Here is a 13,013-nt window from a genome sequence, read left to right as displayed (position 1 = left end):
GTCAGAGAGTTAAAACAGACAGAAGCAACAGATTTTAAACTTTCAGACAGTCCTTCACTAGAAAATTAACACGTTTGGAGCTTAAGGTAATCATATTTGATCAAAATCAGTTCATTCTGCATGTCTCATTTAAAAATTCTTCTCAATTAAAGTGTCTGACCATAAAGAGACACAAAACAAGGGAGACTGAGAGGGAAGCATGTTGTCAGCCAGTTGTTGGAAGATACATTCAACATGGTGAAACATCTTCCACCTAATAATCCCCAGGAATCCTCTGGATGTTTGGACCTGGAGGGCTGATCCATAAAATGGTGTTTAAGAGTCTAAAGTCTACAAACACAGCGAGCTGCTGAGTATTTCCCTCTCTGCAGCTTCTGAATGCAAAACAAGCCGTGTGTCCCTGAAGTCTGGGTCTGTCATGCTCACAGCTCTGCAGGGACGCTCTGCAGCCAGCTGTGTGCAGCTCAAGAATGTGCTGATTTGGGCTGAGGCTGAGACAGACTCACTGTTTATGAGGCTCTGCAGCAGCTGCCTGGGAGGACGAACAAGATCACAGCAGAGCCCAGCGTCGCACTGGTGGAGCATTTTAACGGATCATATTCTGTTGGAGGGGTCTGATCCAGGGGTAGATCTGGCTCAAATTCAAGTCCAGATCAATGTTTAAGCTCAGGCTCAGGCTTAAGTCCAAATCCAGGTTCAGATTAATATTAAGATTCAGGCTGATGAAGATTCATTTTCAAATCCCGGTTCAGACTCAGATTGAGTTTCCGTAAAAGGTTGATGTTAGGGTTCAGGTTCAGGTTCATTCTAGGGTTCAAGGTCAGGCTCAGGTTCAGGAGAGAGCACGTGGTTCATGTGGTCCTCACAACGACAGAAGTCCAGATGTGTGGAGTTTGGGTTCTGACCCTGAGTGGTTTTTTTTCTCACTGCAGTAAACAGCAGCAGAGGTGCAGCTCCTTGGACACATTTACCTGCTCAGACTCATAAAACTCTGAGAAACGTTGTGAATTAACAAGTGTAGCGCTTGAATGGAGGAGCAGCAACCATCAACAAATTTAAAGCCTCATTCATGGAGACAGAAGGTGAACTATTTGCACTGAGAGAGATCATAAAATGGAGGACACGTGAATGAACTCATGTTTGACAGTAAGTGGCTGATGCATCGCTGATGAGAAATAAGATTTGATAGGGAAGTTTATGGAACCAAAATATCTCATGTTCTGTCACTGTCCAGCTATGGGGAGGAGAAGACAACACAAACTGGACATTCATACCAACAGGGACTCTGAAATAGCTCCAAAGAATTTCCCTTCTCCCTTCCACTAAGGCATGACAGCACTTTTTCCTTGTTTTCTTCTGTTGCTTAGCTCTGCACTGATCTCCTGTTTACTCGTCTTGTTGCTACGGTACTTATAATGTGTTTCAGTAAACCTCAGATTTATTGCGATGTGTTGAATTATCACCCGATTTTCTGTTCAGTGTTCCGGTCCAGTATCTGTATGGGAACACTGAGGCAAAATCAGCCTCATATGTTGTTAAACTTCTAGGACAACATGGACGCAGTTTGTGACTTTGTGCCACATATAATGTCAATATTCAAACCCCTATGCACGAGTCCACATCATCATTTGGTCAAAATAGCAAACACTGGAACCTTGTCCGGTCAAAATTTTCACATGTCAAACTACTGCTGTTAGAGCCTCAAAATATAGACTGTATTTTAGTATAAAGTAATCTAGATATACATATGTACACTTACAAGAATTTTCTATGGTCTCAGTACCACCCTTCATTGAACATTTTCACATTTTTAAGGACCAATAATTGAAAATATGTTGCCTTTTGGAACCATTCTGTCATTCATATCTGCTAGAAGTGATTCTGTCTGTGTCTTTACCAGATTTCATGACTGTGGGACTTTTATTTCTGCAGATTTTCAACACTGAAAAACGACTCCTCAGATTTGAAATTCTCTAAATTCAGCCAAAATATTGTACAGAATTTAGTTTTGAGTAAACTCTGAACAGAATCTGAGACGTTGCAGCAATATATTTCCTGAGTTGACTCTCACTAAAATGAGACTTCACTTGAAATAAAACAGGAGAAAAGTCAAACTAAAACTTTGTACGTGTCCTTTAAATGAACCCTGCAGCTCGACTGTAAACTGACAACGATAGCTTTCTTCCTCTGAGGTTACATAAGAGGCGAGGACACCTCCGGAGAGGGACATTCCTCCATCCAGCAGGACTTAAGTCAAACTGAAAGAGTCAAGTAGAAACCCAGAAACAAAAACAGCTTCAGATCTGAACATGGAGGGACTCTAAAGCAGCGGCACAGAGTGAGTCGCTTCAGGAAAAGCAGATGAAGATGTGAAATGCTGAACGTTGAAGTTCATGCAACCTGTTTACGGTGGACTCACGTGGGTTGGCTGCAAATCTTGCGATGGTACCACTGTTTGCAGTTGGTGAAGTATTTCTTGTCTGTGCCTTTAATCTGCTGCATGGCACAAACATTCGGGCTGAAAGAGAGCAGAGAGGATGAACTCAGGAGGGTTTCAGCTCTGAAGGAACTACATTTTCAAAAACACACAGTCTTGTCCCCGTAAAGCCTAACCCAAGGGTGTCAAACTCTTCTTAGTTCAGGTTCCACATTCAGCCCAATTTGATCTCCAGTGGGCCGGACCACTTAAATCACAGCATAATAACCTACAAATGTTCACATTTAAGGAATTATCTTCTTACAAAACATTATGAAGAACCTGAAATGTGTTAAGAAAAATAAATTCAATTTCAACAACATTCAGTCTCAGTTTATCATTTACACATTACAAGTTCCAGATCACAGAGTGTCTACAAAGGAACACAACATTTAGTCACAGCCATCTGGAACTGACGATATAGGATTTTCAGTCAGACAAAAACAGACAAAAAACAACAAAAACAAGACAAAATATTACAAAAATGAAACACAAAACAACAAAAACAAACAAATGAAACAAACGACACAAAACGAAACAAAAAAAGACAAAAAAGTTACAAGGCAACAAAAAAATGGACAAACAGCACAAATAAGACAAAAAATGACAAAAGCGAAAAACAAAACGACAAAAAAATAAACAACATGAGTAAGACAAAAAAAACACAAAACGATAAAAACGACACACAAAACAATGAATACAGCAAAACACAAAATGACAAAAATAAGATAAAAAAACACAAGTGAGACAAAAAGGAAACACAAAACGACACAAACATGAGACAAGCGAAAAAAATCAGAAAAAAGTACAAAAAACAACAAAAACAACACAAAATATTACAAAAATGAGACACAAAAAGACAAAAGAACAATGAGCGATCTAGTATTTTACTTTCTGATCAAAACAAATTGTCATAGTCTAGAAATTATTTCAAATTTATAGTTTTACAATCTGCAATTAATGTCTTCTCTGTAATTTTTACACTTTGAGGGCCGGATTGGACCCTCTGGAGGGCCGCTTTTGGCCTGCAGTCCGCATGTTTGACATCCCTAACCCATCAAAAAATAGCCAGAAAATTCTATTTTTTTGGAACTGAGATGTTTATTAACCTTTTTTAACAAAATCCACAAAAAAAATGCCATATCATTTTGTTTATGATATATTTTTTGTATCAAATTTGACACATTGGGCAGTTTTGGCAACTTTTTGCTCACAACAATCTAAAGCAAAACTCGACTTGTTCCGGTCTACTAACTAGCAGCGAGTGAGCAGACGCACTTCATAACAAAAAATAATAAATTAATGCAGAAAATACTTATTTTTTAAAAATGAGGAACAATTTAGATGTTGTTCTTTCTGTTACTTCTGGAAAATCAATTAATTCAATGATTTTCCTGAAACAGTGTGTGGATGATTTCATGAGAGCAGCCATTTTGAAAAGGGGAAAAATATGACTTCAGCTGCCTGTAGTGGAGTGATGATCCACAAGGGGGCAGAATACATGTGGGGCATTCCAGAACTGGAGGACATTTTTTCGTCCCACACATCAAATTTCTAATAATCCATGTAGAAAATACTAAAACATGGAGTTGTTGTGTAAATGTTCTTGTCCTGAGATCAAATCTTTAAAAAACTAGGAGAAAAGAATGTTTGAAAATGTTTGTAAAATAAGTCTGCAGTTTCCCCTAAAATGACATTTTTCTCTTGTCCCATCCCTCTGATGACCAAGCTGAATCTCAGAACAGTAAAAATTAAATTTAAATCTCCTTTTTTAGGTTTTATTTTATTCATTGATGTCTCTGTAATTGTGGGAAATTTTTTTAATCAACAGTGAATCACATTAAAACGCTGGAATTAACATCATCAGACAGTTTTCCTAAAGAAGGTAGAGCAAAGCTATGTCCTCTCTTCTATTTTTCATGTTTTCAAAATCTCCCCCAAATGACAAAAAAAGTCTAAAATAACCCAAAATGACTCAAAAAGCGACCAAAATATTTCAAAAACTATCCAAAATGACAAAAAAGTGACTCAGATTTGTCTGGAATGACTCAATTCTGTCCAAAATCACAAAAAAATGTCCAAAATAAATCAAATTTGCCCAAACTAAATCAAATTTGTCCAAAATTATTACAATCTCTCCCAAAAAATACAATCTTTTATGCGACACCTGTACAAAAGAGACATTTTGAGACATTTTGGTCACCTTTTCTTTCATTTTGGACAATTTTTTTGACATGGGGAGAGAAATCAGATATCTGATTGAATGTCTCACTCTACCTCATATTATCAGGATCAGACTAATTCTTTTGACTGTTTTCCATCAGTCAGTTTGTCCTCTTGGTCAGCAGTAACAGCTAGCTAAATATCTAGCTTCTACTGCTGAGAAAAAGCTAACATTAGCATGGATTAGCAGCCCTGTTACTGTGATTAGAGTAGGGTTAGCAAACAACACATAAAACATGGAATAAAAATGGTACCACTGATGTGTAAGCTGAGCCAATCAAGCCTTTGATAGTTTATTACCTATTATTGATCAATATGGAGCAGAAAACTGTACAAGAGAAGGTTTATTTTTAAAAAATTTTTGAAGCCCAAATATCCTCCAATTCTGGAATAATCCATGTATCAGGTCAAAAACAACAGGTTTTTAATCAAACTATTTATCATGTTGATGAGATAGAGGTCCCAGAAACTCATGTAGCAAATATGATACAAATGGATATATATACGGTTTTAAATATGAACCCTCAGAGCTCCATTTAAAGCCTTAAATTTCTTCTTGTTTATTTACATGTTTCAGAGACAGTCGGCTTAAAGCAATAAAACCTGTGAGATGCAACATTTAGAGCCTTCCACTGCTCTATTAAAAATTTAAAAAAAAAAAAAAAAAAACATGTCTTAAAGTTTCACCCATTGAAGTCTTCAGATGAAATGCAAGCAGTGTTGTAAGAAAAGGCTGTAAAAGTTAAAATATTCATGTTACAAATACCTCTAATTTGTTCACACTATGAAAATAAAATAGTTGCTTTTACAGTAAAATTCTGGCAGCTCTGGTACTGTAAAATTACAGTAAAGCATTTTATTCACTTAAAGAAACTTCACAGTAAAGAAATGCATTGATACTGTTAATTTTACAGTTAAAAATGTGCTTACTGTCAAAAAAATGTTTTAACCTTTAAATTTTTTCTTTTACTTGAAAATTTATGTGAAAATACCATATAAAATAAAGTTTGTGTGACCTATTATAAATACTACAGCATTTTTCCATTGTTAGCACAACAGTACATGCACTTAATTGTGAAAAATTGTATTCTTTTCAAGAAAAAAATGCAAAACTGTCCTTACTGAATGTTATACACATGTTAAACAATTGTGCAAGAGTAGGGAAATGCATTTTTTAAGAGAAAAAAAATACAGTTTTCTCCTGATTAACTTATTTACAGTGATTCAGTATTATATAAACGGGATCAATCGGTTTTAGGGTTGACAGATTTTTACAGTCATGGTTTGACAGTTTTATTACTCTAAAATTTATGAGCATTTTTTTATAGATGATGACGTAAGTGCATCCAAAATGTTTCAAAATACATTAAAAAAGACTTGAAATTGAAAATGGTCCATGACAAAACTGTTCAAAATGACACACACTTATCCATTGTGACTCAAAATAACTTAAAATAGTTCAAAACTAGTCTAATATGACTAACAATGTCCAAAATAACTCGAAATCTGTCTGAAATGATTATGAGAGAAAAAAATCCAACATACAAGTCCAGTATAATAAATGCAGCATGGATCTATAACAGTGAACAGAGGAGGAAGTTGCTGGAGATACATTCAGCATGGTGAAACATCTTTCTATAGCTGATGAGCAGAGGAGAGAGGAAAAGTCTGGAGAGGAAACGTGGAAATAGTTAAATATCTATAATATGTGGAGACAAAACAACCACAAAGAGATAAAAGACAAATGAGAAACAAAAATGAGACGTAAAGCAACACAAAACAAGAAAAGCAGAAACAAAGTGACAGAGGGGAAATGAAAAATGGCCGTACACAAACGAGAAACGAAAGAAAAATCAGTTACTAAATAAGAAAAATGACTCAAAACAGTAGACAGAAGCCAAAGCTGTAGAAAACTGACAGAGAATGACACAAATGAGGCAGAAAACAACAATAACTAACACACAACTAGACACAAAACAACAGAGATATAATTGTCAGAGTTTGTAGAGTTCGTAAAAATGTAAAGAGTGAAATATCTATAGTTTTTTTTTTTTGGTACATTTTTGTGAATGAATAATCAGAGAAATCTCACGTTTTAATGATATGTGTCATTCTAACTTGTATAGGACTTTATGTTGCAGTGAAAAATGATCCACAGTGAAGAAAAATAAGTTCAGACAGCAGAAGTGTCAGCCTCATTTGCATTCCACCTTAACAGGAAGCTGAAAAGTCCTCAGTGTTGCTGTTGGGCTCTAAAGACAAAGTGACTGAGAGCCACAGAAAATCAACACGTGATAATATTGATACAGAGACGTCTGACAGCAGCAAACGGGATCATAAACAGTGACAGTTTCACAGCGCAGACCATAAATCAGACTCTTTCTGCCGTCTGGTAGTGAACACGTTTAAACCCCAAAGGGCTCATTTGACCTCTCATTCCACCTTAACAGCAGTGTATAGAGAGGTAAAGACTGAAGCAGGTGCTTAAGGTGGAAACTCAGACAATCAGAATTTATTGAATTTCCCTCCGAGGATTAATAAAGTCTAAGAACATGTTTACTTCATGTTTACTACTTGTCTTCTGAGAAAGTTCTAGCAATGTTTTCAGTGGGAAGTTTGTTTTTGACTCCCAGAACGTTTTTCTTAAAAGCAGAAGAAGTTCTTTAAAGATGCATAGTGATAACGTTGTTAAAACATTGAGCCCTAGTGTTCCTAAATAGTTCTCCAAACATTGCGTTGAGAATATTCTTCCTTTGCTATCATGTAACCCTGTGGAACATTTTATAGATTCTATAATGTGTTAACTCAACAACATTCCCAAAATATCTTCAGAACGTTGCAGCTGAATATTTTATAGAAAACACCATCATCGGAGGCCTCAAATAACATCCAGAAAATATTTTTGGAATTTTGTTTTGAGAATGTTCTGCATTTGTTCTTCTTCTGTGTGTTTGGGGTGACTTACAAATGTCCTTATTTTTGAAAGAAGAGCAGTTTTTGTTCAATGAAGATAACATTAAATGAATCATAAATCCAGTCTAGACACTGTTAATGTGGTAAATGACTATTCTAGCTGGAAACAGCTGATTTTTAATGGAATATCTCCATAGGGGTACAGAGGAACATTTCCAGCAACCATCACTCCTGTGTTCTAATGCTACATTGTGTTAGCTAATGGTGTTGAAAGGCTAATTGATGATTAGAAAACCCTTGTGCAATTATGTTAGCACATGAATAAAAGTGGAAGTTTTCAGGGAAAACATGAAATTGTGTGAGTGACCCCAAACTTTTGAACGGTAGTATAAATACTGTAAATAATGAACGTTATTCAGCAGTTTTTAACCGTATTTTTTGACCAATTTACTGTTTGTACTGCTTTCCCTGTTTCATTAAATTACTGATGATATCTAATTAAATCACAGATTAACTATTCATTTCAATGCTAACTGTTAAAGAAAATGACTCAAATTGTAAATAATGTCATCAATAATGTACATGAAAATCAGTATTTTTTAGATTCTAACCAGAAATACTATTTTAAAGATATTTGCTATTATTTTCACACTTTTCCCAATTTCTAAACTTCAGTGTATTCCATTGTTTTTTTTACTTTTTTTTTTCCTGGCACCTTTGCTGCCACATTTTCCCATTATTTTACAAACATTTGGTTTTTCTTAATAGAGTAATAGAATCTGTGGAACGTCCTCAAACCTCCTCAGAATGCTGATGTTAAAGTATTATTATATTTTTAACCTTTTAGGAACATTATCTGAAATAACAAACATCCTTAAAACCTTCATTGAATATGAGATTAAAGCGTTTACTTCAAACGGTAGCAGAACTTGTAGCTGAAGTTAGCGTTGTGGGAACATTCACACATTCACATGAGCATTAAATTAAATTCCTTCAACAGCTCACGGGCACACTGCAAAAAAAACTATGTGTAAAAAAAATCTGCCAGCAAGAAGAAAAAATCAATTAAAACACTGGAATACTGCAACTTTTAAAAACTGTGAATAACTGATAATAATGTCAAGTATCTGTGAAATATTCATATACAAATTGCTGATTTAACTACAGTAAAAAAAACATAAAACATTTTTGAATGTGTTTTTTTTACATGACTTTTTTTGGCACTGTACATTTTTGCTTATTTGCTTTTTAATTTTTCATTTTATTTATTTATTTACATTTATTGCACACTGTTTAAATGCACACTGTACATTTCTTACATTTTTATGTATTTTTTTACACTGTATGTTTTTTCACTGTATAGTTCTTCATGTCTCAAGTCTTCTTCTTCTTTTTGAATAAATGTTTTACACTGTGATTGTTGCTGTTGGAACAAAGTGAATCCCTGCGAATGATTAGTAAAGCATGAGCTTATATGAAAGTGAAAGAGTAAATATGAATCCCAGCTGAGAATCCCTGGAATCAAACTGTCCTGGAACCATCTGGGTGCAGTTTTTGGGTGGAACTTACCCCTGCTGCCGGCCTCTGATCCGGCTGTGCTGCAGGACAGCCTGGTAGGGAGACCGGGCCATGCAGACTGTCAGAACCAGGGACAGACCCAGGACCAGCACACACACCTTCATCTTCACTTCCTGCTGAAAAACTAAAATCCTGCTGCTGCTCAGGCGGCTCCTACTTCTGCTTCTTCTTCTTCTGCTGCTGCTGCTGCTTCTGCTTTTTCCCAGCAGCTTCCAGGAGAGGCCAGCTTATAGACAGCCAGGGGAGAAAGGGGAGGTGGGAGAGGAGGGTTAGGAGGGAGAGGAAGGGGAGATGGGAGGGGCGAAAACACAAGATACCAGAACTGAACAGCAAGAAGTTCTCAGAGTCTTTCCTGCAGTAGAGGTGCTCACAGCAGAAACACAAAATGCACTAAATCTAAGCAGGGCAAAGCTGAAAGTCCTCTGCAGCAACATGCGGCTCTCTTGTTCTGTTCTGAGATCAGCAGCTCATTATTCCTGTTGACCTGCAGCTGGAAGTAATTACCTGCAGAATATTTTTATTGATTGGTTTGTAATAACTCAGATGAACCCTGTCACAGACATCAAGAGCCAAAATCCAGCTGAAGAAATGGGACTGAGTTCTAAGAGACCCATCACTGGATGAAGATAGATTTTATTTGACTCCATGTTTGCAGGTTTTTGTCTCTTCATCTGTGTTTTGGGGAATATTAGCACCTCCTGGGGACCACAACATGAAACCAGCAGCAGCATATAAACTGCGTGATGTCTGTTTTCTCCTCCAAGATGAGACACAAATAAAATAAAACAATCCTCCTATGAAGACACGTCTCCGCAGTGCCACCAGTGGTCAACGTGGACAGCAATAAAAAACAGCTGGAGCTTTAACTGTCACTGGGTGGTGAAGACGAGTTTAGTAATCTGACCGATATCAAGAATTGGGAGAGAAAAAAACTAAAGAAATAAGAAACATAGGAAGAAAAGCAGCTCTCTAAAGCAGAGCTATGAGGAAGCTTAGGGGTGATTAGAGCAAACAAGTCCTGTGAAATGAGAAGCGTTTACAAATTCCAACATGTATTTGTTAGGAAACAATGTGCCCACATACTGGTCAAGTTCCAGTCCATTTCACCTCCTGACTGCTTTAACAGTCCTTCTCCCATCAGACCACACAGATCTTTTTGTACACAATGAAGTTTATGTTCTGATTAATGTGAGCTCAGTTTTCAAAGATTTAAGGATAAATTTCCATTTTGCATTGTTTTTCCAGGCAGAATCTGATCGTCAATGCAGAGCTGCTGCTGAAAACCTCCAAGCTGGAGAAGAAAAAACAAACATAAACATGGAAACCATGAAGCTGTCTCCAGTTTAAATCGCAGGTAAACTAAACCATTTCCAGCAGAAGACACACAGATGGACATGGAAATCTCTTCATGAAGAACATTTATTTACACTACCGTTCAAAAGTTTGGTATGGCCCAGGCAGTTTCACGTTTTCCATGAAAACTCACACTTTTATTCATGTGCTAACATAATTGCACAACGGTTTTCTAATCATCAATTAGCCTTTCAACACCATTAGCTAACACAAAGTAGCATTAGAACACAGGAGTGATGGTTGCTGGAAATGTTCCTCTGTGCCCCTATGTAGATATTCCATTAAAAATCAGCTGTTTCCAGCTAGAATAGTCATTTACCACATTAACAGTGTCTAGACTGGATTTATGATTCAAGATCATGGATATAAGCAGCTGAAATAAGCGTCCTCCGCAGGGTGGCTGGGCTCAGCCTTAGAGATAGGGCGAGAAGCTCGGACATCCAGAGGGAGCTCAGAGTAGAGCCACTGATCCTTTGCATTGAAAGGAGACAGTTGAGGTGGTTTGGACATCTGATTGCCTTCAGGGAGTCTTCCTTTGGAGGTTTTCCAAACACGTCCACCTGGGAGGCAGACCCAGAATTCGCTGGAGGGATTATGTATCTCATCTGGCCTGGGAACACCTCAGGATCCCCCAGGAAGAGCTGGAAAGTGTTGCTGGGGAGAGAGATGTCTGGAATGACCTGCCTCGTCTGCTGCCTCCGTGACAAGGCCCTGGATAAGTGAAGGAAATGGATGGATAGATGGATGGATGGATGGATGGATGGATGGATGGATGGATGGATGGATGGATGGATGGATGGATGGATGGATGGATGGATGGATAGATGGATGGATGGGTGGATGGGTGGATTTTTGATTCATTTAATGTTATCTTCATTGAAAAAAGCAGCTTTTCTTTCAAAAATAAGGACATTTTGAAGTGAACCCAAACTTTTGAACAGTAGTGTAGGTTCATACAATATCTTTTCATTAACAGCTGAAAATCCAACAATTCTTTCTGTGGTGATATTTTGGTGATTTTTTTTTTAAAGAAAACATGCCTTTTTGCTTAGTCATATCTATGGGTAATGCAATCTAAGAACATCAACAGTGATTTCCCTCAGGACAGAAAAAAGCACAAGTTTTCAGTTTTATTTTCTCAAGTATTAAAGACATTTTCTTGGAAACCAACAGCTGCATCTAAACTCTACCAGCCCAGTTTTTCCTGCAATAACCGTGGCAGAAGTCTAGCTATTTTTCTCTAAAATTTGAACCAAAGAACAGACAAATGGAATATTCATTTGCTTTTTACTCTGCAAATGATAAAAGTCAACCAAAGCAGCCTTCACTGTAGGAAATACGTGGGTGTTATCAGCGTAGAAATGAATACAGATGGAAAATACTGAGCCCTGCCTCATGTCAGAGAGAATATGTGGGCTGACAGTCCAAAGAGCTCATGAAACAAGTCATAAAACCAATGGCTTCCGGTAGGATGAGCTCATCTCTCTGAGGATGAGACACAAAGACAGTAACGTTTGATGATAAATCTCGATTGCAGAATCATTGCGGATGTTAGATGTTCAGAGGAAGAGGTCTGCACTTTAAATAATCCCTGTTTGTTCTGAACAGCAGCACTGAGCCTCTACAGTGGCTTCGGGAAGGTTTCAAACTGACCAGCAGAAAGGACAAACACAGTTATGATGTTTTTTGGTGTTTAACAAACCAGCAGATCAGATCATCCAGGTTTTGATGCATTGATATTCAGGTTTTGTTGACATTTTAGTGCATTAATATTCAATTTTTCCAAGTTTTAGTGCATTCATAAACAGGTTTTTGAAATTTGGTGTAGTAATATTCAGGTTTTTGATGATCTGTGTGCATCGATATCCAGATTTTTAATGGTTTTGTACATAACTATTCAGGTTTTTGACATTTTAATTCCTGATTATCTAGGCTTTGACATTCCAGTGCATTATCATGCAGAGTTTTGACATGTTGGTGTATTAGTATCCATATTTTTCATGTTTTGGTGCATTAAAATCCATGTTTTTGATGATTTGTCAACTTATTATCCAGGTATTTGGTATTTTGTTCTGATAATATCCAGGTTTTGAATGTCTAAGTGTAAATATAAACTCGACAGTAACTTCACACTCACTCCTGTTGTTCTAAAGAAAGACTTTAAACACACATAAAAGCAAAACATGGGGAATTACAACCAATGTTCTTCGACTAGAACTACTGCATGTTCTGCAGAGAATGATACACAAAACACATTTATAACATTAAAATCTATTCAAATATTTTGCATATCTGCAACTTGAACTTTGGTGGCAGAGAGTATTTTTGTTTGCATTAGATTACATTTAAATCTGCAACAGTCTGTAAGTTCAGTGGTAAACATTTCCACAGTCACAGCTCCAAGTGAACACTGGACAAAGATCCTGGTCTGGTTCATCTATTTAATATTCTTATCTGGAGCGTTTTGTTC

General features: G+C 36.8%; 2 protein-coding genes across 2 annotated transcripts in view; one reads left to right on the top strand and one right to left on the bottom strand.

Moving 5' to 3' along the window:
• Window positions 1-9,406, bottom strand: part of tgfbi (transforming growth factor, beta-induced) — a 33,498-nt gene extending 24,092 nt beyond the window's left edge. The window contains exons 1-2 of the mRNA XM_023295722.3: window positions 9,182-9,406; window positions 2,420-2,518 (exon numbers count right to left, since the gene is read on the bottom strand). Coding sequence (XP_023151490.1) covers window positions 2,420-2,518; window positions 9,182-9,294 — 212 coding nt within the window. The 5' untranslated portion in view covers window positions 9,295-9,406. The remainder of the gene's footprint in view (window positions 1-2,419; window positions 2,519-9,181) is intronic.
• Window positions 9,407-10,479: 1,073 nt separating this feature from the next.
• Window positions 10,480-13,013, top strand: part of stard15 (StAR-related lipid transfer (START) domain containing 15) — a 32,512-nt gene continuing 29,978 nt past the window's right edge. Inside the window, exon 1 of the mRNA XM_055016299.1 lies at window positions 10,480-10,544. The gene's annotated coding sequence lies outside the window, so the exon portion shown is untranslated. The remainder of the gene's footprint in view (window positions 10,545-13,013) is intronic.

Source organism: Amphiprion ocellaris, chromosome 13 (assembly GCF_022539595.1).
Source record: "Amphiprion ocellaris isolate individual 3 ecotype Okinawa chromosome 13, ASM2253959v1, whole genome shotgun sequence".
NCBI classification, from domain to species: domain Eukaryota; kingdom Metazoa; phylum Chordata; class Actinopteri; family Pomacentridae; genus Amphiprion; species Amphiprion ocellaris.
This window is presented reverse-complemented; position numbering and strand designations above follow the sequence as displayed.